The 26,949-nt window shown below is 38.5% G+C and overlaps 1 protein-coding gene and 1 long non-coding RNA gene across 2 annotated transcripts in view; both read right to left on the minus strand.

Annotated features, from left to right (window-relative positions):
• The window catches only part of LOC107561338 (synaptonemal complex protein SC65-like), a 28,180-nt gene extending 13,313 nt beyond the window's left edge, over positions 1-14,867 (minus strand). The window contains exons 1-5 of the mRNA XM_016245764.1: positions 14,292-14,867; positions 3,526-3,675; positions 3,291-3,425; positions 2,930-2,966; positions 2,585-2,713 (exon numbers count right to left, since the gene is read on the minus strand). Coding sequence (XP_016101250.1) covers positions 2,585-2,713; positions 2,930-2,966; positions 3,291-3,425; positions 3,526-3,675; positions 14,292-14,747 — 907 coding nt within the window. The 5' untranslated portion in view covers positions 14,748-14,867. The remainder of the gene's footprint in view (positions 1-2,584; positions 2,714-2,929; positions 2,967-3,290; positions 3,426-3,525; positions 3,676-14,291) is intronic.
• An 8,383-nt stretch (positions 14,868-23,250) lies between these two features.
• Positions 23,251-26,742, minus strand: LOC107561325 (uncharacterized). The gene is made up of 3 exons (XR_001605837.1): positions 26,664-26,742; positions 25,611-25,614; positions 23,251-23,261 (listed from the first exon to the last, which is right to left on the minus strand). It is a non-coding gene; the product is annotated as an uncharacterized lncRNA (long non-coding RNA).
• Positions 26,743-26,949: the final 207 nt, after the last annotated feature.

Consider the following 26,949-nt stretch of genomic DNA (forward strand, 5'->3'; position numbering starts at 1 on the left):
AAGCGGTGCTACCCGGTGCATCCGCCAGCCGCGCGTTAAAGCAGAGCGGGATCAGTCTCCCGCACAGCGCTGCGCTTCCGCCACGATTTATAAGAGATAAACAGCGCAAATCGCTCGATCCATTCAGAAATGACACAGAATTGTGTTATACAGTTGTGTGATATGACAACATTAAAGGTTCTGCCTGAAAACAGCCACGACAAGGTCAAATGCATGTAAACAAACTTTAATAGCTTATTTCTCTATAAATGTTTCATTCTAATTCATTTTAATTTAAGTACAATTTTAATTCAGTAAGAGCCTGATTAAAGATAAAAACCAGTGTCTCTGTAATTTAGAGACACTTATAAATGAGGTGTTTTCCATTTACAAATATTATAAAGTTCTTAAAGGGATAGTTCACCCAAAAATTAAAACGGTCATCATTTAGGCTACTCAGCATCATGTAATCCCAACCCTGTATTAACTTCTTTCTTCTGTGGAACATAGAAGAAGATGTTTTGAGAAATTCAAGAAATGTTTGTCCATACAGTAGAAAGAGTAACCAAAATGGTTTGGTAACATTCTATAAAATATCTTTTGTGTTTTACAGAAGAAAGTAAGTCATACAGGTTTGGAAAGACATGAGGGTGAGGAAAGGATGACAGCATTAATTAGCAGTAAATTTCCTATGTTCTAGCACCAAATCAATGCTTATAATGTCAAGTGCATTTCTATGTGACAAAAATGCAGTAGGCTATTAGTTTGTTGCATTTGCTGTGAATTCAGTAATATATCATTATTTGTTTTTGTCCTCATTTATTTATTTATTTACTTACTCCAATTGAAGGCCCTATAACACAGCAAAACATTCACAGGGGAACTTGAGGGCCGGATAGGCTGGATTTGTCCAGGGACGAATTTTAACCCCAGTCCAGCCCTGTACCCGTCACTACGCAACAAATAATGGCGTGGCGAAACCACACTGGTTTCCTTTGCATTGAAGCAATAACGAAAAGTCAAAAAATGCCTGAAGACTCGCATCGTGTCTACCACAGATGCGACAAAATACTATAGAACCCATTATAATTGATGATGCGGCCTACACTGGATGTGGCGCACGGCACAGCACGACAAATCCCCGACAGTAAACTGATGCCTCGTTCTATTTATGACGTAAGGCCTACTGTTTGACAAAGTACAAATGATTTGCAATGGTCCCTTTGTCGCATCCAGTGTGGACAGCCTTAAGCTGTTGGTTTACCTCTGGCCTTTTTTTTTTTTCATTATTTATTTGTTAAATTTTTTTGGCTAGTAGAAATGTAGAAGCCAAATGGGCTGGTGAGTGAAAAAGTTAATTTCAAACCCTGGTTATAATGTATTAAAAGTCTCCTATCTTGCCATTGTTAACTTGTTACTTTACTTAAAGCAGACAAAGACTACTTATAAATAATAACAACAACAATGACAACAAAAATAATAATAAAAATAATATATTTTTTTCTTAAAATAAAAAGCCATAAGATCAGATATCTGATCAGATGAATGTGTAATATGGCACATTTGATTTTAACTATATTTATTGTAATATCAGTAAGATAGTAAGATACTGTACAGATCTTAAATAAATAATGTCAAGATATGAGGCTTATAATCCATTATAAATTAAGTGGATTTAACATGGTGTTTATTGCGTGTTATAAATAATCATACTCATAAAAGCTATAAGTAAATTGTATAATTCATTATAATTGCTTTTATGATTATTTATGAGATGAAACAACATATTATAAGTTTTTTTTAATAATGTATTATGCATTCATTATAATACCTTAAGAATACCCTTATAATGTGTTATAAAAATGGGCTTCATAGAAAGTGTTACCAAATAGTCCTTATTCCTTTTAATGAAAATGAATGGGTGTCATACTTCAGGATGCAAATCCTAACACAAATCTTAACTTCAATTAACTTAATTTGCATTGTGTCTGCTTACTGAAAAGAGACACTCATCTCTGCAATAACACTGTGTTACGTAGCTACCAGGTGTAGTTACAACACTCTCACACCTTTATTTTTACCATTTTGGGAGGAGTAAAATTTATACATGTATATGTCACTTTTACACCAAATTCACATGTGGCCGAGTCGCATCTGAAATGGATCTCAAATCACCTCCTGAAATGCTTTGGTGATTGGATTGTGATCGGATTGCTATTTGATCAGTGAAAATGCATGAAGTGGTCAAGTGCAACAAGTCTATTACACTGTAAATATCTTGTGAACATGTTATTATATCAGCATAATAAACAGCAAAACAATCATAGTACCTTATTTCATGTCCTATCAGTTTTGAATGATGCACAGTTCTGCATCTACAGTGTATTATGCCAATAACTGTAGATGTTTACAAGTACTGGAAAGTGTTCATGTGAGATACTGAGAGACTTGCATGTCACCTACAATAAAATTGTTTTACAATACAGCATTCCCCATTTTACCGAAATTTACTATGAAATATGGGTAGATTGTAGTATTCCTTGTGTCTACTGCTGACGGAAGACAATTAACAATGTGTGTGTGTGTTTGTGTCTATGTTACTTACATTTGTAATAAGCAAACTGCATGTAGTGGTACATGGTGGCAACAAATTTCTCCACAAAGAAACCACCAACATTTGGTACCAAATTTTCCTCACATTTTACTTTACACTTCATTACTTCAAAATAGAAATCTGGGGGAGAAAAAAAGAGAGAGGACATATATATACAGGTATATATATTATAACTCAACCTATGATAGTACCAGACTTTCTATGTCAGATTATTGATGAACTTCTCATGAATACCAAGCCATTCGCTTTTGAATCAAGCTTATTTTAGTTAGGATGGCTTTCTAATATTCATAGCTATTTGAAGCAAATCTGAGAATGCATCATGATATCACTGACCGGCTAAGGTGGGGTAGAAGTCTTTAAACTCCTGCACATCATGTGTGTGTGTGTTTGTGTCTATGTTACTTACATTTGTAATAAGCAAACTGCATGTAGTGGTACATGGTGGCAACAAATTTCTCCACAAAGAAACCACCAACATTTGGTACCAAATTTTCCTCACATTTTACTTTACACTTCATTACTTCAAAATAGAAATCTGGGGGAGAAAAAAAGAGAGAGGACATATATATACAGGTATATATATTATAACTCAACCTATGATAGTACCAGACTTTCTATGTCAGATTATTGATGAACTTCTCATGAATACCAAGCCATTCGCTTTTGAATCAAGCTTATTTTAGCGATTTTGCACATCGTATGACCCCTCACAGGACATCAAACACGTGTTGAATGTTTTAAAATACTCAGCAACCGCCAGCTCCATGTCTCGAGCACTGCTGCTAAAATCCCCCGAATTATACAGCTTTACAGCCTTCATGAATAATGCCTAAGAGACAGAACAATATGAATCCATATTTACTTATTTTAGAGCAGTGCCTCTCACAAGTAAGGTTACAAAGAAAAACACGATTAGAGAGAATAAATACCTCACAGGGCTTCTCCTCATGGTCTACGAGGTACTCCTCTGTGTCAAACAGGCTTTTATAGTAGTTAAGACTCCTAGATAGAAGGGGGTCCTCAGGGTTTCTCTGTAGATACGTGTGTGTTGCCGAAACCGCTCTCTCCAACTCATTCATCTAGATGCACATAACATAAGATAATGCAGTGTTTGTATTCTTTTTTTTAAATATTGTTTTGCAGTTTCTATTTCATTGACATTAGTGAAATAAGAGGTGAGACACACAGGTGAGATCTCTCCATTGCCTTTCTCAGATTCAAATACATGTTGTGACTCGTGACTGTTAGAATAGCCAAGTCACATTTATTTATATGGTGCTTTATGAAATATAGGTTTACATTAATATAGATTAAAACAATATGGATATAGAATATAAGAAACACAGTCCACAACAAGTTGAGCGGATGAACCAGGGACACAAGGCAGGTAGGCCTTAGAGAAAGGCAGGGAGGAGCCGAGGAGGAGGAAATCAGGGAACTGGTCTAGAAGAAAGTCTTACAGGCAAAAATGGTCTAGCATTACAGATATTTCTTCTAAAATAACTTAGGAGATCTCTTTATTGTCTTGTTGTAATCTCTTTCAAGACACTGTCATAAAATGTTTTATTGCTCAGAGGTTGCTCTTTCTTTTCTGATTACATTGGGGATTTTTCTCTTTTTATGGTCAGGACACTGTAGAGGAATCAATGGGAGATGAGGAAAGTATGAGAAAGTTTAGCTGGGACTTGAACTCATCCTGTCTGAGGTGCATTTGTCATCCTGACAGAGGTTGCATTTAAATAGCATTATACATTTCAGGAAATCAAGGGTTATAGATTAAGTTTATCTTCAATGCCTAGCATTGTATATGCAGCACATTTTCCAGACACACTATGGGATTATAAAATTAATATATATATATATATATATATATATTTTTTTTTTTTTTAAATAAATGTGACACTAGTGTACCAGTGCTTCATGGTTGTTGCATGATTTTTTCCCCTTTCTTTGTTTGTCTTGTACAGCCCATTTTGCATGCATGTAAATAAAGGTAATGATTTCCTCTGCATTGTGCATCAAAACATTGTCTACATTAAACAATTTAAAATATGACTATGCAAGTATTGTGTTTGATTGAAATGCTGTGGATGAATGAGATTAAAACTACTCAGAGAAAAGAAAAAGTGAGTCTTTGAATCTCTTTGACATCTGAATTGTTTGTACTAGACAGAAATTAACATCAAATGGAGACTTTAGTAAAAAAAATTTTTTAACACTTTAAAAATGGTCTCCTTTAAAGTTTTAGCAGATATCTCATCATCATCATCATCACACACTGTGCTCAGACATTTCTCCTAAAGACTCCAGTGGTCTCACATTGGTCTCCTCTAAAGCTTTAAAAGAGATCTCAACAACATCACACAATGTGCTCAGATTCTTCTATTTAGCTGGAGACTCTGGATCTTTCACATTTGCAGCCCAAGCTCATTGGAAATACGTGCTTGAGGTGACATTTCTGCAACACCTGTATTACATACCTTACTGCACGTTTCACAGCGGTTTCAAAGTGAAATGTCCAGTGAGTGGCGTGTTCAGTACATAACTGTGAGATGTTTTTATTATGCTGGTACAGGCACGTATTGCGGCGTTGCTTCAGGTACATATTGCAGCAGTTCAGAATTCAAATATCCGGTGAGTGTTCCCAAAAGTTAATGTTCTATCATGTTGGAAATACTCAAACCCAACCCTAAACTTACCCTATAGTGAAGGCCGCATTAAGACTGTAAGGGGACCCTGGGCATTATCTCTTGAGGGGCCCTTCATCCACTAGAACTACAGCCTACATTCACTCAGTCTTCATAATCACAAAGTGCAAATTGTCAAACTTCAATTTTGCAGTAATAAATGCCATTAACAACAATCCAAACGTATAGGTCTGTCATATAAAATATGCACAAATTGGCAAGGCTTAAAACACCTGCAAATGATAAACTTTCGTGACAAATCAATCAACTGTGCTGAGCTCTTTCACACTATCCCCGGGCAATTGGGCAGTCCTTATTGTTGAGCTGGTGGCCTTAATTTTAATTAAAAATTTTAAAATACAACTTGGATGATACACACTTAAAAACTTACTGTAGCATGTTACAAAGGTTTCACTCATTAATATTAGTTCAGTAAATGCATTAGCTGTCAAGAACAACTAACATGATAAACAATATTTTACTTCTTTTATTTCTTTTGGTTAATGTTAATAATTTATTTTACTATTATTAAGGTAAATTAGTGATTTTAAAAAAAATGCATGTATAGAGTAATATTTGTAAAAACGTAAATTAACTTACCAGCCTGTTACAAAGATGTTAGAAAAGTGTACATTTACCTTCACTAACTTACTGTCACTTGTATGTTCCCGTTTAGTTCCTGTTTTGGTCCTTCCTGTTCCTGTCCTCGTTGTATGAATTTGGTTCCAGCTGTGTTTGTTTAATTAGTTAATTTGCTCCCAGGTGTGTCCCAATGGTGTCTGTGTATTTATAGTGAGTCCCGTTCTGAGTTTCTTTGTCCGGAATTGTTTATGTCTCCTCCTTGTGCTACGTGTGATTCCATGAAGAAGAAGAAGAATATTAAACTCCTTTGTTTTGGACTCCTGTTCTCCTCGTTCCTCGCTCCATGCTCCTCACAGTAGCAACCCGTGACAGAATTCCAGTCTAAACAAAAAGTGAGCGGCGACTTTTCCTTGCGTTAGTTTTTTCCACCTTTTTGAGAAGTTTTTTTGTTTTTGCTATAGAAATTGCCGCTCGGTTCTCCGCCTTAATTCGCCTAGATCTCCCATATGTCGAGTATTCCTGTGAGTTTTGCAGGCTCGCCGTGGCTACGGCCCTTGATGATGCCACCATGCTCTATTCTGGCTCGGGGCCAACTACCATCGCCCCGTGGACCTCCCAGACACCACAGGACTGAGCTGGAGGGAAGGAATCCTCTGGTGTCTGGAGAGCGTCCAGCTCCGAGCCAGAACCAACCCGCCGTCCGCGGCCTGCTCTAGTTCACCGGCCGTTAATATGGCAAGCCCAACGATCATTAATATGGCAAGCCTGTCATGCGTTAATCAGGCCCCAAGTAAGCGCCTTCCAGAGCTCGCTCCGGTGTCGGCTCCAGCCCCGGAGCTCGCTCCGGTGTCGGCTCCAGCCCCGGGGCTCGCTCCGGTGTCGGCTCCAGCCCCGGGGCTCGCTCCGGTGTCGGCTCCAGCCCCGGGGCTCGCTCCGGTGTCGGCTCCAGCCCCGGGGCTCGCTCCGGTGTCGGCTCCAGCCCCGGGGCTCGCTCCGGTGTCGGCTCCAGCCCCGGGGCTCGCTCCGGTGTCGGCTCCAGCCCCGGGGCTCGCTCCGGTGTCGGCTCCAGCCCCGGGGCTCGCTCCGGTGTCGGCTCCAGCCCCGGGGCTCGCTCCGGTGTCGGCTCCAGCCCCGGGGCTCGCTCCGGTGTCGGCTCCAGCCCCGGGGCTCGCTCCGGTGTCTGCTCCAGCCCCGGGGCTCGCTCCGGTGTCTGCTCTAGTCCCAAAACTCACTCCAGTGTCTGCTCCAGTCCCAAAACTCACTCCAGTGCCAGCTCCTCAAAAGCGCTTTGCTGTGCCTGCTCCTCCAGAGCACCCTCCAGTGCCAGCACCACGTAGGTGCTACCCTGATCCCGAGTTAAGCCCAGGAAGGGCTCCTGATCCTCAGTTCAGCCCAGGAAGGGCTCCTGTTCCCGAGTATAGCCCACGGAGGGCTCCTGACCCCGAGTTCAACCCAGGAAGGGCTCCTGATCCACAGTTCAACCCAGGAAGGGCTCCTGTTTCCCCAGTTCAGCCCAGGGAGGGCTCCTGTTTCCCCAGTTCAGCCCAGGGAGGGCTCCTGTGTCCCCGTTAAGCCCAGGAAGGGCTCCTGATCCCCAGTTCAGCCCAGGGAGGGCTCCTGTTCCCGAGTATAGCCCAGGGAGGGCTCCTGATCCCCCGTCAAGCCCAGGGAGGGCTCCTGATCCCCCGTCAAGCCCAGGGAGGGCTCCTGATCCCCCGTCAAGCCCAGGGAGGGCTCCTGATCCCCCGTCAAGCCCAGGGAGGGCTCCTGATCCCCCGTCAAGCCTAGGGAGGGCTCCTGATCCCCCGTCAAGCCCAGGGAGGGCTCCAGAGCTCGCTCCAGTGTCGGCTCCAGCCCCAGAGCTCGCTCCAGTGCCCGCTCCTCATAAGCGCTTTCTAGAGTGCCATCTAGTGCCCCCTCCTCCAGGGGCCATATACCCGTGGCCGAGCCAGCTAAGGCCACGGAGGATCCGCCATGGCCTCCTGAGTCCCCCGATCTGCCCTGGAGGCTCTCCTTGTCTCTGCCCTGTTCCAGTCCTGCACCAGTCCTGCGCCCGCCCCCCCTTCCTGATGGTACTGGCGATCTGTCACGTGTATGTTCCTGTTTTCCTTATTTGGTCCTTCTTGTTCCTGTCCTCGTTGTATGAATTTGGTTCCAGCTGTGTTTGTTTAATTGGTTAATTTGCTCTTGGAGGCTCTCCTTGTCTCTGCCCTGTTCCAGTCCTGCACCAGTCCTGCGCCCGCCCCCCCTTCCTGATGGTACTGGCGATCTGTCACGTGTATGTTCCTGTTTTCCTTATTTGGTCCTTCTTGTTCCTGTCCTCGTTGTATGAATTTGGTTCCAGCTGTGTTTGTTTAATTGGTTAATTTGCTCTCAGGTGTGTCCCATTGGTGTCTGTGTATTTATAGTGAGTCCCGTTCTGAGTTTCTTTGTCCGGAATTGTTTATGTCCCCTCCTTGTGCTACGTGTGATTCCCTGAAGAAAAATATTAAAGGTGTCATATGATGCTTTTTTTTAAAGATCATTATTTGGTGTAACAGAATATGTTGACATGCTTTAATGTTCAAAAAACACATTATTTTTCAAATACTGTACATTATTGTAGGTCCTCTATGCCCCGCCTCTCTCAAACGCTTCGTTTTCTACAAAGTCCCTCCTTCCAACAAGCGCAGTCTGCTCTGATTGGCCAGCTGACCCAGTGCATTGTGATTGGCCAAACTCCGCAAGCACTTGTCAGAAATGTAACGCCCCTTACCATAATCGCGAGCTTCATCTTTCAAACTAAATGTAAAGACAGTAAATAATGTCATTAGTTTTACCATCAGTTCAAGCCCGAAAGAGGAACAGAGTCTGGTGACAGACAGTGATGAATATGTGTTTGCAGTACACAAGCCATGGTTAAGACAGCTGACTCCACTGTGATGTGTCTCGCGCTCTCTCTCTCTCTCTCTCTGTGTTAGAACGAGCCGTTTTAGGGGGGCATGGCAGAGTCTTAACTTTTATAAAGAATATCTCTTTGGTTTTGAGACTTTAGTCTTTGCAACTTCAGGGATCTTATCTATGCACAATCAGCTTGTAACACTCCAAAGAGAAAGGAAAACTTGAAATCGCATCATATGACCCCTTTAAACACCTTGGTTTTGTACTCCTGGTCTCCACATTCCTCGCTCCGTGCTCCTCACAGTAGCAACCCGTGACACTTACATTGCTACTTTATTCCAACATTAACACATACCGTATTGGCCCAAATATAAGACGACCCTGATTATAAGACGACCCTAGGTATAGTTTCTATCGCTGCTGATAATATTCCTTGCTTTATTTCATTATTTAATAACTCTATATCTGTATTATTATCAATTTGACTTAAATATTTATCACTTTCTGCTTGAAACTTTTCCCAATCAGCTTTCTCAAACACCCAATTTCCTCCTCTTCCATCTACTTTTTCCACTACAGAGAAATTGACTTTACATATAACCGGATAATGATCACTCCCTATAGTCCCATCTTTATATACTCTCCAATTACAAACTGATGCCAAATTATTTGATACTAAAGTAAGATCAAGCACTGATTCCTTTCCTGTCCTAATATCAATCCCAACTGAAGCGCTCTTTTAACTTTACCAAACGCATTCTATATGAGATACATCAGATATACATCAAATAAACACAATATTACAATGTACAATTGCACAAAAGGCTGCAAACGAACAGCGCGCATCTGAAGTGTCTCTGAAGGAAATAATGCATTATTTATCGGCTTTAAGATATCGGCCAAATTTTCTTATCAGGCCGATACCGATAACAGAAAAAATGAGCCGATATGGGCCGATACCGATATGGTGGCCGATATATCGTGCATCCCTATAAGGAAGGCTATGCAAATGAAGCATACACATTTTTAACGTGACTTTGGACCCATATCCGTGTCCGCAGAGTTTAACTGGCTAGACCCTGAATATAAGACGCCCGCGTTTTTTCAGATGTATTTCCAAGAAAAAAAATATTGTCTTATATTGGGTCAATATGGTAATATTTAATGCTACACGTTTTTATATAGATATCTGTGTAAAATATGACTGTGCATGTGTAGTTCGTGCAGTGTACCTGAAAGGCGCTAAATAAAGTAATAATAAAAAAAAGAAATCTGATTTTAAGCTTATATTAAGAGTAAATTTATGCAGAAATAAGCTTAACCTTACTCTTAATTATTGACACCCAATAAGATAATAGAACCATATAGTTTATGTGCATATATAGGGCACATTATTTGTTCTTGGAAATAGTACTCTACCCAATGCCTTTATCGAAACTGACTTACAGAATCAGTAACCCTGGAGCTTCCTTTGCTGAAAGGCAAATTAAATGGCTTATGACTCAATCCAATGCAAAACTAATTTGATTATTAATACATATTATTTGGTAGAAATGTTTAAACTCATATGGATACATTTTGTTTTGGTGCACATTTTGTGCACAAAGTTGTTGAGATCGCTTCTGAAATTTAGAGAGACACATGTGAGCTTCAGGGTCTATTAAAGCAGACCATATTGGGATTTTAGAGTTTTTCTCTCAGGAGAAAAGGTTGAGAAGCAGCAGACTCAAGCAAAAGTTTCAATTTGATGTTAAAGTAACCTTATTGTTAAAGAGATCTTATTTTTGGCTTTTCTTTCCTCTGGAATGTTCTGTCAAGTCTTCATTGTCAGTCAAGAACCTGAGTGTGCTATTTGATAGTACTTTGTCATATAAAAGCCACATTTCTACACTGTTAAAAAATGTCATGTAAAATTTAGTATATTCCAGGTTAATAATTGCATTACTTTCACAGTAATTTCACAGTAGGACTTTTCTTGTATCTTGTAATTTCTGGTAAACAAACAGCGTCATACTGTGTTTCTACAGTGCATATGTACTCTGAAGGCATGCAAATGCAGCATGAATAGATCATGCTGTAGAGGTTTTTAATTCTTGTTGGTTTTATTTGTGCTATTGAACTTGTTTTTGGTTCACTTTTAGCAGTTTGTGTTGTTTGTTTATTTTGTAATGTTGGTTTATGTTATAAGTGTTGTTTTCATTTGTTGAGTGTTACCATTGTTGTGTTTTGTATGTCGAGTATTGATGTCATCTCAGCAGTTGCTTCACTATTGTGAAAGATCCATCCACAAAAAAAATTATGAATATGAAATAAGTTATTGATTAATCTTCATGCTTAAATAATGCTCAAATAAAATCTTTATGTTCATGCTAAGAATAGTTTGACTATCTTAAAGGCAGGCAATTAGCTTATTTCCTATTCTAGCTTGTCATCATTTTGACATGAATTGATCAGAAATATGAATATTAATATGCCAGGTCAAAGAGATCAAACAAATGGGATCACCAATCACCATTATAGTGACTTCAAAACAATTACAGTAGTAAACAACTACATTTCTCACAGTGGCACAGACAACCTTATAATGTGAATTCACAGTAAAACAAGAGCAGTAAATTACTGTGATGTTTGCATCATTCTGCTGTTCTTTCACAGTCATTTGTAAGAAAATGACCAGGCATGCATTGATTTCACAGTAAATTTCTGACTACAGTTATTTATTGTAAAATAATACTCATTAATCCTGTAAATTTTTACAGAGTAACGTTTGTAAAATTACATTTTTTTCATCCAAAAAATATCTCTAAATTGAGACATATTTTTTTCTATGTAAAATGCATAAATCTTAATATGTGATTTAATTTTCTCAATGCTAGATTATTCTAATGCACTGGGTGGATGCCCTATAGGCATAATAAATAAACTCCAGCTGGTCCAAAATGCAGCAGCTACAGTGCTTACAAAATTGCATTTTAGTCAAAAGACTATGACAAAAACTAAATAAAAATTTGCTATCAAAGTTAACACTGAGACAATATATCAGTTTTTATATAGATTATAAATTTGTCTTTTGTTGCACACATTTCTCTTTTTGTAAACATTATCTATTAAACAGTATCTACTAAGATAACGACACCATAATCCAAGTGGAAAAGACCATTTTTTTTAATGCATAAGTGTTTTCTCCACCATAGTAAACTATTAAAGAAACCGCTTAATATAGCTTAACAAAATCATATGGTGATATAATACAAACTCAGTATACCTTATTAATGATTTATAGTAGTACATGTATAGAAGCACAGGCAAACAGATGAGCTCAGAAAATGGACACAACATGCAAAGTTTCACATTGTTTTCCCATTAAAAAAAACACTTAACATGACTTAATGCCTCAAGATAACCCATTCTATTACTACTCCAAGCACCTGTGCTCTGACACGATGGATTTGCAACTTTTCCGCGTATATATAGGCCCTGATAATCATAACATATACTTACCACTTGCTCTATTTCTGCAAATCAGTTTTTGTGAATGAAGACTTTTTTTTTAGTTGAAATATTCAAAGCTTAAATATACAACCACCTTGAATTTTGTTTCAACCCAACTTTGGGTCAAATATGGACTATCCCAGCTGTTGGGTTAAATTTTTACATTTTTAACCCAAAAGTTTGGTTAGTCCATATCTGAGCCAAAGCTGGGTTGAAACAACCCAGCATTGTTTTGAGTGTATACCTGTTAAAGTGGGGGAAAATCTATCGCAAAGCTGGCAAATTATTTGGAATTATTTTCTAATTGATTTCCTTTTTATCATGAATTATTATATGTAGCAACAATACAAACATGAAGCAAATGTACATTTCTATTACCTTAACAAGATTTACCTCAGATTTCTATCACTTTCCTTAGCATTACTTTTCTCGCCAATTGCTGTGAATCCTCACCCATCCATCCTTAATCTTGTATCATAAACGATTACATCATTACATTCAGGATTATAATGAACTGAAACAAATCATGTTTTGGCATTAAGCAGTTTTTTTTTCTTTCAATCTGCTCACAGCATCTCCAACACAAGTTATGTCATTATCTACACAGGAAAAAACATTTTTTACAACCCATCTTTTTTTCTCATTTTAAATTGTCATAATGCATCAAAAATTTGGCACTTTTGTTTGTTATTTCAAAGTCTGAGAGATGAAACAATAGAGTCAAATTCAGCAAGAAAAAGGGGAAAATACAGGAGATTTAATCCATTTTTTTGCTTATGAATAAAGAATTTTGCATTCAATATAAGGAAATTAACAACATATTCAACAGGTAATCGCTTTGGATTTTCATAATAAAAATAACGTCTTTGAGGACCCTTACGAAAAATAAGTTTATTCAAGTGTGCTATTAGTAAACTAAAAATAGGAAAGTATACTTTTAGTCTACTTTTTATGTACTTCTCAGAAATTGGCTTTATGTACTTCTCAGAAATATACTTAAAATGACATTTTAAGTATACTTGACTTGTACTTAGAAAAAGTCTAAATATATTTTAGTTATAATTGTGCTCCTAGAATCCGTGACCCATGAAGAGGTAATAATGACTGTCAAGCTTTGGGGTGTTGATCGAATTTATCTACGTTTTGATTATCATTCTGAATCCAATTCATAGACTTTTTTCAGCTTTTTGTTCAAAATGTTGTTTATTTCTTTAATTTTTATCTATGAAACTTATCCACATTCAAGTGTTTAAAAAAAGAATGCATGAAGCCAGAATAAAATGTTTTTGTTTACAAGCAGATACCATGTTCTTTCTTTTGGTGTTTTGTATGTTCAGATATTCATGTAACAAAATATATACAAATTCATACCCAAATAGGGACATAGTAGTATACTTAAAGTATGATGTAAAGTTCACTTAAAGAAAACTTACGAGTATACTTGCAGTATAAAACTACTAAACTAGTAGTTTACTGAGACTATACTTCAAAGTGTACTAAAAATGCTACAAGTATTTAATTAGTAAACTATCAGTTTACCTATAAGTTCACTTTTAGTATAGTTGCAGTACAAACTAAACATTTTGATGTAAACTAGTTGTGTACTCAAAGCTTACTACTGTTATACTTAAAGTATACTTAAAAGTATACTTTTATATACTAGAAAGTGGGCCAATTTAGTCCCAAGGAGTATTGAAATAGTAAAATTTGTTGAGTTTTAGTGCGATTGTATTGCGATTCCGAAGCACATCGTGCGTGGACGTGGCATGTGTGCCGCTTACCGGACCAATGAAACGCAACGCACCAATAGAGACAAATTCATAAGAAATGCACTATTGTGTATCGAGCAAATTTCATCTAAACAATTTGATAGGCTGTGGTTATTACAAGTGATTTCGCCAATTGGAAAATGATTTACAGTAATGTCCATCGTTTATTACCATACACATTTCAGTGGACAATGGACATTTAACGTTTATGTATTGAACTGTGAAGCAGCACACAAAAAAAGCGTTCTGGCTTGTCGCAATTCCTTGAACATGATCTATTCTTACCTGGTAGTAGACGTATTGAAGGTACCGGTAGGGTATCCTCTGTTCAAAAGCACCCAAAGTCTCTCGCTTAGGATATGATTTTGAAAACACGGGAAAGTTTGTTTTGCACCTTTTCAGGCATGCAGCTCGCATTATGATGTGCCCCATGATCAAGAGGGTAGTTTCCGTGTTGTTCTCCTCGTGTTCCCGGCCCACAGCGCTGCAGTTCTGGCTGCAGTGCGCTTCGCTGTCCTTCAGCAGCCGGTGAAGCCGCAGGCTCAGCTCCAGATATTCAGCGCTCTGCTTCCAGTCCTGAGCCGCGTACATCTCTAACGCGTGTCCGTACGCAGACTCCAGCGGCATCAGGTCGTTCGCTGGAAAGCTTTTGAAGCTGTATTTCTCATACTGAGCCTGCACAGTACAGAAAAGATAGGCAGAACTGAAAAACACGACTAAACATATTCTTGCCTGGGCCATGCTTCTGATCCTCACTGTAAGCACGGAGAGCGGAGATTCATGTCAGGCTGCACGTAGGAAATCTGTGGCCCTTTGGGGTTGAAGGAGTTTTACGGTGATGGAAAAGTCTGCATGCCTCACATATTCTGATCTGGACTGCATCTCTGGGTCTAAAAGTCCGTCAAATATAAGTAATCTATCCTGTTCCTTAACACCATTGGATCTGAGAAATGCTTAAAGTTCGAAAAGTTTGACAGATTGCTTTAAATGTGAATAAAAACAATAGCGACGACAAGCTTGTTATCTTCTTTTTGCCCATTTTTTTCTCACATGAATGCACTTATAAGTCCATGTATAGACTACTTTTGGTCCGCTGGATCATAACCTTATAATTGAAAAGGTTGGGTCCGATTTGAGCTTTCATTCAGTGACCTATATGGCGATTCATAAATGTTAGAGATGTTTTGTATGTCTTGTCAGAAATGCTGATGAAAGGCTACCTCGTAATAAACCCTAAATCGTCCAAACAACATATAGCCAGCCCGTTATGCATTCCTTATATTGACAAATCTTCATATTGTTTATGTGTAGTGGATCGAATAGAGAATGCAAACATTTTTGTTAAACATTTGTCTGGTGCCTGTTGTATTGTTAAATACTGCTTGTTGCTTAAAATTCAGGAACGCGTGATCGGATGGAGTTAGGACCGCGCGGTTGATGCTGCAGCTCCTGTGAAATCTGACCTGTTTTTATACAGTCTATGATTCTGACATGGAGAAGCGAAGAAAAAGGTCTATACCCAATAGTATGTTCCTGCACAACCGGAGGCTGCAGTTTCAGGACCGCTGTTCTAGGACCCTATGCTTTTGTAACAGCGCCATCTACCGAATTGGATCACTAAAGATGGACAGCAATCAGAGTGAGTAACTTTACCGATTTTCATTTAAGTTTTATTTTATAACCTTAAAACGATGCAAAGTTTACGTAGCCAACGTGAGAACTGCTAAGAAATAACAATGAATTCTCGATTGCTAGTTTTATTGATTATTACGATGTTCTTAATTCGTGGCCATGATTTAATTAAGCTAAACCTTGTTGACATAATGACTACAATAAGTAAATCTAGCCAGCACATTATTAATCTTGTTGATGTTTGAAAGGCATGGTCAGCGGTTTGCCTTCTGGACTGATGAGGCCAGACACTTGCTCCAAGGAGCTCTTCAGCCAGTGTACAGAGTGCTATCTCAGAGGAAATCCACATTCAGGCTGTCGATGAGCACACCGCAGAGGTAAAGACACTGCTGGACCTCATTGTGAAGTTATAGGGATCTGAGGAGCATTTAGTGGTACTTAAACAATGTTCACATTTAATCATCATTACAAACAAACTCATAGTAAGGGCCTTAATTAGGAATAACATTAACAATATCTTTTGACTATGCTGCAAATTATTGTATTTTTATCTTAAATGTATCAATTTCCTCAAAATAACTGTTTTTGCACCATGGTTTGCCCATAGGGTGTACTCAACGGGAAGCCCTCTAAGGTCTCATAAGCTAACCTCCTCCCGAGTGCCTGTCTACCTCGACAGCGAGGAACAACTGTCCTGTTTGCCGATCTGAGAGGAGTCACCAACACAACTGAGCGTCACAGATGAAGTGCAGATGTATGCCGGACCATGTAATGTGCAGTATATTTCAAGAAACTAAGACTTAAGGTACTCCACTTTTTCAGTTGTTTAAAGACTGAAATACATTTTTCATTTATATTTAAAGTGTAAATTCATTAAAATGTAAAAGTGTTAACTCAAAGCAGGTATTACACACTTTGTAATTAACAGCTGATGCATATATAAATCAAAAATCACAATTGAAATAAAAATGTACAACATGTACAAACATTACTACAAACTAAACCACCAGGTTCCTAGAAATGCGATCCTGAAACTGCAGCCTCCGCTATATTATCAAATTCGGTAGGTGGCGCTGTTACAAAAGCATAGGGTCCTAGAACTGCGGTCCTAGAACTGCTGTCCTGAAACTGCAGCCTCCGGTTTTGCAGGAACACCCTTCTCACTATATACGGTGAAAAACTGTATTGGACATCACATGTATTGGACATAAATTTTACAGTAGTATACCGCTTTTGGAAGTGAAAAATACCGTATAATTGACAGTGACTAACCGTAAATTGACATTCCCAGAATTCCCTGTGTTACATTTCAAATTTGATGTTTTTTTGTTGAAATAACTATGTTTCTTCTTAGTTTTTTCTTATCAGTTTTGTACATTAGGGTTGTGTGTTACACTTAATGTTGTTAAATGAATGTTTATTGCATTATTTCAGTTTCATGTGTGTTACCACAATGGTGTTTAGTGTTTGTGTGAATGACACTGTGCACCTTCTATATATGCTATTATTTAAAAGCTGCTTGTGATGGGCTTTGGTTCATCATGTGACTTTCTCATCACCACCTGCATTTGGTGGTTATCAGTGTATTACAAAGGTACAAAACAGATTTCAGTACTTCAATAGGTTGGTATATTAACATTATATCAGTTAAAGAAATTACGGTATTTAACTGTAAATTTTAGCTAAAACCTAAAACGTTGCTACCGTATTTTTTACGGTAAAATTCCGGCAACCACAGCTGCCGTTTTTTTACCGTAGATTTTACGGAATTTTTTTTAAAGTGAGAAAATAATTTTTAGCGTGGCAAAAGGGTAGCATTGGCTCTATGAGGGGTGGCAACACCAAAGCAAGCCCCCATGCATAGTTTTTGGGGATTTATGGTCTGATATACACAGTGGTGTTCACAAATATTGTATTACCATTAAGTAATCATCTATACAGTTTAAAATGAAAAATAAATAACAACATTTCAATATTCATCATGGCACCAAGTCAATGCACAATATATAAAAAACTTCAACAGGTTATATATGTTTCGGAGCTTTTATCACCAAAGAAGACATGCTATTAAAATTACAAAGGCTACTTAGATGGTATAATGACGTTTAGTGCAAGTTTAAGAGCAACAAAAACTTTCGAATTTCCTAATATTAGAAAGACATACAATAATATCAAAGCACTAAAACTGGATCAGTTTTGAAAACAATGTTTGATTTTCTGTTATGAACAGAGGTGGGAATGTCTGTAATCACACAGAACAAACTCTATCAACCATATACTCTAGCAACACCCCAGCAACTGCATAGCCAAGAGCCTAGCAACCACCCAGAATATCCTAGCAACCAACTAGCAACACTTTAGCAAACATCTAGAACATCTAACTGACCAAACCATTTATGTTTTTAAACAAGACTTTAAGACAAGCCAGCATAAATTTGTCTTTCAAACTTTTCAATCTAGTTATTACAGTTTTTCTTACAGGTTTTTTTTTTCAACTGCTTACCCACATTTTCAAAACTTTGCCTCTTTTTTTCAAAACTTTACACACAAATCCAAGAATTGCGCACACAAAATGCAAAATGCCTCACATCTCTTTCAAAATTAAGCACTGCATTCAAAGTATCACAAACACATTTCAAAAGCAAACATTTGCAGACACCTTTGCCATTATATTAATTCCTGTTAGATTTTGTGTGTTACAGAATTGTGTGTTGTGTTTTGCAAAAAGTGTTTTATGAAATTGAAAACCGAGTCAAAGGCCAAATATTAGTGTATGGTTTTGCAGATTTGGTGTGTGGTTCTGGTGTTTGAGTGTCAGGTTTCAGAAATTGTGTGACAAGTAAAGATTTTGTGTGTAAGCAGTTGAAAAAACTGTAAATGCTTACAATTCAAATACACAGATGACTTTCCTGCCCAGTGAACACTGAGATCAATAACACTGTAACAAAAAACTCTTACTAGGATTTGGGAATTATTTTTGCAGCTCAATGTCTATTACAGTATACATAAATTAAATTACAGATGTATAATTCATCAATGAACTTTTGGGAAAAAATCATTTTCATTTTACTAATGTAAAGTATTCTTCCAGTGGATGAAAAGCACTAGAAAAGTTCAAATACCAAATAATTGTATGAACTTGGCATACACCACAATACAGTACAGTAAAAAATAAAATTTAAAAAAGTAAATTTAGCATCCTCTGCACATTTGGCAATTCCATTACAGTATACAGTACTATAGCAGTTTCTTGGTCTCCTGACTCAAGACTAGCTATATCTTTAGGCCAGGGTTCCTCAATTAGTTTTCGACGAGGGCCGACTAAATACTTTTTTTCCCCACTGTATATATATATATATATAAATATACAGTATATTTATATAATTGTTATTATTATTACAATTATTATATTATTGTTGCTTTTGTTAAAATAATCACAAGATGGTCACATGATGAATATTGAAAATATTCCCCAGCAGTCTGTTTTATGCAAACAATTATGAACCTTTTTGCATTTAGATACAGAAGAACTTTGCCTGTTGAATATTAAAAACAAATGAACAAACAAAAAATCTGGATCTCCATGTCTGCCATGCAAATCAACTGTTCCTGTTCATTCCCAGACTGGAATCTTCTCTCCACTTTTCCTAATTGCAGATTCAATTATTAGATTTGTCAGTATTAATATTTTTATGCTTAGATTTTTTGGGGGGGTATCTTTTCCATGTAGTTTTTGTCCAAACCACCCGCGACAGCGACACGTCACAATAAGCGACATGGGATTCTTTTTTAGGAACGGTTTTTATTTTCTGCGACGTCGCGGCAGGAACAACATACAAAATATGACAGTGATAATCTCAGGCAGGGGCGGAGCCAGACATTATAAACATTCAGGGCTTAGCCCAAATGTAGTTGTCCCCTAAAACTTACTGCCAGATTCTTAAAGATAAATTCTTCAAAGAGTGGTACAAGCAGGGGCGGATTTAGTGAATTGGGGGCCCCAGGCAAAATATAGGAACGGGGCCCTATACATTTGCACACATTTTCCTAGATCAACCTTGAGGTTCCATTTAGTTGTTTTCAGCGTAAGCCTGTGTGCAAAGGCTGTCTAATTCTAAACTTTAAAATACATTTATTTTTAGTGGTTTTAACTACAAATTTAAATAAAACTGAAAAATAATGAAAAGGAAATTATACATTTACACACCTAAAATACATATATCACGAGCATGCTCACAGATGAGACCTGCACGGGTCTTTTTCCCCTTTCAATTTAGCCTTCTCAATCATCAGGACTTGCCTAAAATAAAATCTATATATAAAACAGTTCAAGTACATCACAATGTTAGTTTAAATGTTTAACCTATATAAATGTGCATATCCAATCGTTTGCGAAGGAGTGGAAGCTGAAGCGTGCTCTGCAGGACATGGAGGCGCCAGCGCGATCACTTGCATTTTTAAAAAATACTCAGTCATTTTTGCTCATAAAGGTAAGAGTAATACATCATTCTAAACTGTAAAGGGGCTAGTTTTATTTGTGTGCACTCACAATATCAATAAAACGTTGTGCTTTTATACAATAAAACAAACGCTTTCTGCCGTCTCGGCTTTGAACAGGAGAGCTTCACAATGATGAACCTAAACTCAGACATGATCAAAATATATAGAAAGCTTTAAATTACTACTTTAAAATGAAATAATTTAAATCGAAAATAGACTCCTAATAAAATAAACTCTTTCATTATGTAATCCCTGCATCTCTCTCTAAAGGCACATCCAATTAGGAAATGGCCAGTAATTTTTTCATCACTATAATAACTCTGCGGCAAATCCTTTCAATTTTAAGGTATTCAGAACAAAGCAATTTTGTATGATATGTTAATTATTTATATTTTTTTATCCATGCAGCAAATGCTTTAAAATTACTTTATTGCATTCCAGATGCTTTTAAAGTACTTTTCACTATACATTTTACGGGTAGCTTGAATGTAAACATTGTCATGAACTCGTTGTATTCCCATTTGTAAAATAGCAACAAACTCATTGTTGTAGGCTAACCCGATCTCACGAAAGTGCGTATAGCACGATTTTCTGCTTCTATTTGACTTTGGCATGCAAAAGACTGATAAATTGATAATTAACAGCATGGGTTCAGTCGACAGAAATACGGGACACAAAGGCCTATAATAACTGCTGAAATGTTTGCGGGACAAATCTCAGATCAGTCTGAGCGCTTGTGGTACTGTACAGCCGTACACCTGCAGGCACCACGGACTCGGACGGTTGTCGTGGTAGTAAACACCGTAAACAGCAAACGTTCGCGTGTCCGCGCTTAATGAGCATATCATATATGAAAAGCATTTTACGGGCCCTTGGCTTTTGGGGGCCCAAGGCGGTCGCCTACCTTTGCCTAATGGGGAAGTCCGCCCCTGGGTACAAGAGAATGTGGTGCTGGTCCTTGAAGAGTCACTCACAATTTATCTGTCCTTAAAGCCTATTTAAAAAAATCAGTCTTAATGTATTTCACAATACGTCAGCATGTTATTCTTATTAAGTGAGGGTCATTTTTTTTAGGATTTTTTTAGGACCCAAGCAAAGTCTCTGAGAACCTGACACCTTGTAATTCTGGAGACTCCAGGAAGGTTACAGTTCTGGAAAATGGTGGTGCTGGAGACTAAATGGTTCTTGATGATTTTACACCTAATTCTTCACATTAATTCTTAATTCTTTTGCAGTTAACGTTTGTCTTTTCTTCTCCACAGTTTTTTCTGACCCCGCTGACTCAGTGAGCATTTTGCTGTCCAATGGTCATGTCTTAACGTTACAATTTATTTATTGCATTAGTTTTTAATATTTCTCATGGGGATTTAATAATTTTTGACATCTCAGTCGAAGTTAAACTTCTTTTTTGGCTAATTCTATCTGTAAAAGAAAACATGCCTAATAATTATGCACACCTGAATATGAGTTTCCACTTCCAGCCTTCATGGACAATTATATATCACTTATAAATGATTAAATACAAAATCATTAGTAGTTATTAAGATTGATGGGGTTTGGAATTGGTAAAATGTGCTTGGGAAAAAAATATCGAATATTAACGTGCCTAATAATTATGCACGCGGTGTATGACGGTTTATGGACTTGCCTATTTCAAGAACAAATGTCAAATTTCAAAAAGGTGATTAACTATGCATAATAGGTAGAGATTTGGCATAAACAACTTTACTAATCTTAAAACCAATTTTGTTATACCATGCTGCAGTGAAGTTCATAGAATTAACCCAAATTAAAAATGTTGTCATGAAGAAGCTCGGCATCCATCCCGTCTTTAGTGGCGCTGGGCGCGGACGATGGCGAGGGGGTGGGGTCATTCACCGAGGCCAACAACTCCTCTGCACCCGACGCTGCTAATGGTATGCTGTCATCCAGCAGCTCGTCCTCACTTCCCCCGAATGAGGTCAGGTCGCTCGCACCAGCAGAGGGACGCTGATCAGACCGGGAGAAAAGGACGGGGTAATACTCTCTCTGCGGCGAGAGCAAGGCACGCGGGATCTGGGCCGGCGTGAGCTCGCTCGTAGCCGATCGCTCGACCCCTTTGCCCCGCTGTTTTTTCCCTCACAGGTCTCTGAGAGGAAGAAAACGGGAGGGCGCGGGGGGCGGAGTCGCTCTCTGAAAAGAAAGCGATCTGTGAGCGGAGAGAGGCGAGACTGAAGCTCTCGCAATGGGAGCAAATAGCTACCGTGAGCGCAGCTTCCGCATGGGATTTCCCCAAGCAGGAAACGCGCAGGGGGGACCCGCACGAACCGCAGTAACGGCGTGGCATTTGCAACAATGCCAATTTGCTCTTTTAGAAGCTCTTTTTAGAAATCGCTGGATGGCGGCAGGGGAACTGGACTGGAACTGCTGCGTTGCTGGAGCGGCGGAGAAGCAGGTCAGCCGTGCTGAGAGGTCCCGATTCCAGCTGCGAAGGCGTGTCAACGGCGAGCTCCGCTTTTTAAGCACTGCACGAACCAATGGCCGTGCAGTTTCACTGTGCGAATGAAAAGGCTTCAGTTCAGGAGAAAAAAGTACTTTTTCCCATATGCGTCTTAAGCAAGACGCAGTGTGAGTGAAGTATCGAAAGGGAACATTCAGTTTAACAAAAGGTAAAAAAACTCAAGTGGCTCAGCAATATTGAGAGTTGAGGTTAACACTCTAGATATGAGCATAACAACAATACTGACTGGAATACTATCACAGTTTTCACCATTTAACACTGTGTATCAGTTACACAACAACTAGCAACAGTAGTCTGAGGCTGCAGAGAAGTCCATGTGGGTTGAGAAATGTCTTCTTCCCCTCTGTGCCTTCTTGATGGCTTTTACAACTGGTTTTTACAGGAGCCAATGAGTGAAGTGCTAGTTGATGATCAGCAACCAGCCCCTGTTAGAGAAACAGCGCAGAAAAGTAAAAAAAAAAAAGGAAAACCAAACAGCATAGAGAAAGACAAATAAAAACACACGACTGCCCCCAGAACAGTACAAACTGTCACAGGACGTAACATGAATCAAGACTGAACTGACCTCAGCTGAACAATGACACTATTGTTTTCTAAGTGCTGTTTTACAGCAGAATTGGTCTCTTTTTGCATCTTCGAATCATTTTTCCCCATTTATCCTTGTAAATCTGCTTTGAAACAATCTGTATTGTGTAAAGCGTTATCTAAATAGGTGGCAACGCAGTGCTCACATCCAGTGTAGGCGAGTGTCAGTTGTTAAGTGAATTGGGCGGGGCCTATGGTGCAATCATGTATAACTATTCGTCGATATCTTGCTCTGGAGTCATATGCATGGATTTGCCCTTGTGACATCACAAATCCCCTAATATCAAAATTAGATGTTTTTGAAAAAGGTTAAACAAATTTTTTGTTTATAATGAGGACGTTTTAAGTTATGAAACTTGTAGGATGTTTTAATGGTACAAAGACCTCTTGTATGTCAAAAGATCAAGGCAAATCTGATTTCTCATTTCACATCCTCTTTTTAAAAATGCCATTCCTTGCTTAAATTTGATGTCCAAAATGTTTTTTGGATAATTGATCAAAATGCACATATTAGTTTATCAATTGCACTAATTTCTCTCCATCTGCTTGACACTTTATTGTCACTTTATTGAATTTATTGTTATGTACCTTACCTGTGTCTATTTGAGTTTCGCATTATCCTGTGCACGTATACTCCTGAGATAGTTCTGTTCACGGTAAGTTATTGTCTTTGTATTGGATGCAGAGCTGTTGCAGGTTTTGTTCTTGCCCTGGTCTGGTTGTTGATTTAAATAAATTGCTGCAGGTTGATGCGTTAGCCTGCCTTGGACAGATAACCAGTGGTCTGAAACCATTTGCTTTTGTAGATTATTTCATTCATAGTGGAATTGTGGATTTTAAATAGTTATAAACTCCCTTTCCACAGTCATAAGCCACAACAATCTTCTTTCTAGTTTTGAACTTGGCATAATGGTATCATGTAAACATAAGGGGTGGCCATTAAAAATGTTCTAATAATTTTCACTTGATTCCACTAATTGATGCACTTTATTGTTATTTTAGGACACTGACATACTAAGTTAGTAGGGTGTACTAACTTTTTCCATACAAGAAATGGGCATTTTTTATAGGTTCAGTTATCCCATCTGACTCAGCACTGCTGTTTCTCTCTAGGTTCAGTTATCCCACCTGATGCAACATTGGTGTTTGATGTGCTTTGGCTGGATTTGTGGAATAAAGAAGACAAGGTTCAAATTCGTACACTTCACAAACAGCAGAACTGCAAAAGGACAGTGATGCCTAGTGACTTTGTCCGCTATCATTACAATGGATCTTTGTTAGTGGGAAACCTATTTGATTCCAGGTAGGCCAAAATTATAACAAATCTGACTTTTTGGGGAAAAAAAATCTTCATATGCACTGCTAAAATTAAGGGAACACTTAATTAATAAATTGCATCACGATGAATGAATAGTTGTAAATCTTTACTTATCTTTACATAATTGTGTATTCATTGAGAACAAAATGATGTGACAATGGTCACTGGAAACCAGAATCATCAACCCAATGATGGCTGGATTCAAAATCACATTGAAAATCAAAGTATAAAATTGAAATTGCACACTGATCGAACTTGCATGAATTTCATCAAAGCAACTCATAATGTAAGTCAGTAGTGTGTATGGTCCCCACGTGCCTGTATGCATTCCCAACAGCATGCTCCTGATGAGATGGTGGATAGTGTATTGGGGGCTGTATCAGGATATCAGTGAGCTCCTGAACAATCTGTGGTGCTACTTGGTGCCTTTGGATACTCTGATACATAACGTCCCAGAGGTTCTCAATTCCATTCAGGTCTGGGGGACATGAGCACCAGTTAATGGCATCAATGCTTTCCAGAAACTGCCTACGCAGTCTGGCCGCATGAAGCCAGACATTGTCACGCCTGAGGAACCCAGGGCCCACTGCACCAGTATTACACTCTGACAGTAGCTCTGAGGATTTCATCCTGGTACCTAACAGCCAGCAATGAGGGCATCATTGGCTAGCACATCCCCAGACCATCACTGACCCACTGCCAAAACAATTATGCTGGATGATGTTGCAGGCAGCATAACAGCAGCATAATAGCAGACCTGTCAATACTGGTGTCTGGCAAATGCCAAATGCCAATCAAGCTGCACAGTGATGGGCTGTGAGCACAAGTCACGCTACAGGACGTAGGGCCCTCATGCCACCCTCATGGAGCTGGTTTCTGACAGTTTGGTCAGGAACATGCACACCAGTAGCCTGCTGGAGGTCATTTTGTAGGTCTATGGCAGTTCTTCTTCTGTTCCTTGTTGCACTAAGGAGCAGATACCAGTCTTGCTGCTGGGTTGTTGCCCATCTACAGCCCTGTCCAGCTCTCCTTGTGTAATGGCCTGTTATCTCTTCCATGCTCTTGAGACTGTGCTGGGAGACACACCAAACCTCCTTGCGACGGCACGTATAGCCATCCTGGAGGAGCTGGATAACCTGAGCAACCTGATTGGGCTGCAGATACTGCCTCACACTACAAGCAGTGAGAAAGACCATAACAAAACACAAAACACAAAACTAGAAACAAACCAGTCTGGAAGAATGAGGAGAGAGAAATTGTCTGTGGCGACCACCTACAAAATCATACCCCCTTCTTGCTGTTGCCTCTCAAGTGCACCTGTTGTCACTTTTATTTGCACCAAAGTAGGTGAAACTGACTATAACTATAACAATTGACTTGGTTATACTGTGATGATTTAGTGTTCCCTTAATTTTCTAAGCAGTGTGTTTATGTTTTTTTATATTTTGGAACCTTACAAACTTTCGATTTAAAATGTGTAAATTTTAAAAAGTGTAAAGCATATATGTCTTTAAAACCAATATTTGATATTTTTGATTTTTGTTAAATAATGCAAACACTTATTACATTATTACAAACAATTACATTTTTAATTATGGCTCAAATTGTCCAAATACCACACACACACTCACACACACACACACACACTTATTTCTAAAGCACATTTAAAAACAGCCAAAGCTGACCAAAGTTTGTTTGTTTGTTTGTTTATTTATTTATTTATGTCTGTAAATTCTTATCACAGCCATCTTCAAAACTCAACATATGACTCATATGTGGGGCAGGGCAGTCTCCTCAAAGGCATGGAGGAAGGCCTTCTGGGCATGTGTGTTGGGGAGAGGAGATTGATTACAGTTTTTTACGATTGCTTAAGCACAATTTTGAAAACAGGGCCACAATTTTGTTTGTCAAAACACTACACACAATTAACACAACCCTACACCAAAATAGAACAACACTTCAGATCATTTGCAAAATGGAACACTTTTGTCAAAACTATACACAACTTTATAAAAACAATATTTTGTGACCATACGAAACACACACATTTCATATGACTTTAATCTTTTTGAACCAGTTACACACTGCTGTTGCTAACCTAAAACACTTTTAGCAAGTCTACTTCTCAGTGATTAGAGTACTGTAAATGAAGTACACAGAGAAAGTGCAACTATACAATAGTTCACCAAACACTACACCAGACCAATGCTGCAGACTGACGAAAATATAATTGATTTCTCTCCATATACCCAAACCAGTCAAAATGGAGAATCACAACAAAACATGTCCCAGTTGTCATGCTACTACAGTAGTGTGCATAACACTGTTAGCTCAGCAAACAACAGACAAATGTAAAATACTGTATCCAGTACAGGTTACAATTACAGTAAATAACAACAACAACAAAC

The sequence above is a fragment of the Sinocyclocheilus grahami genome, unplaced genomic scaffold (genome assembly GCF_001515645.1).
Source record: "Sinocyclocheilus grahami isolate Dianchi unplaced genomic scaffold, SAMN03320097.WGS_v1.1 scaffold767.1, whole genome shotgun sequence".
NCBI classification, from domain to species: domain Eukaryota; kingdom Metazoa; phylum Chordata; class Actinopteri; order Cypriniformes; family Cyprinidae; genus Sinocyclocheilus; species Sinocyclocheilus grahami.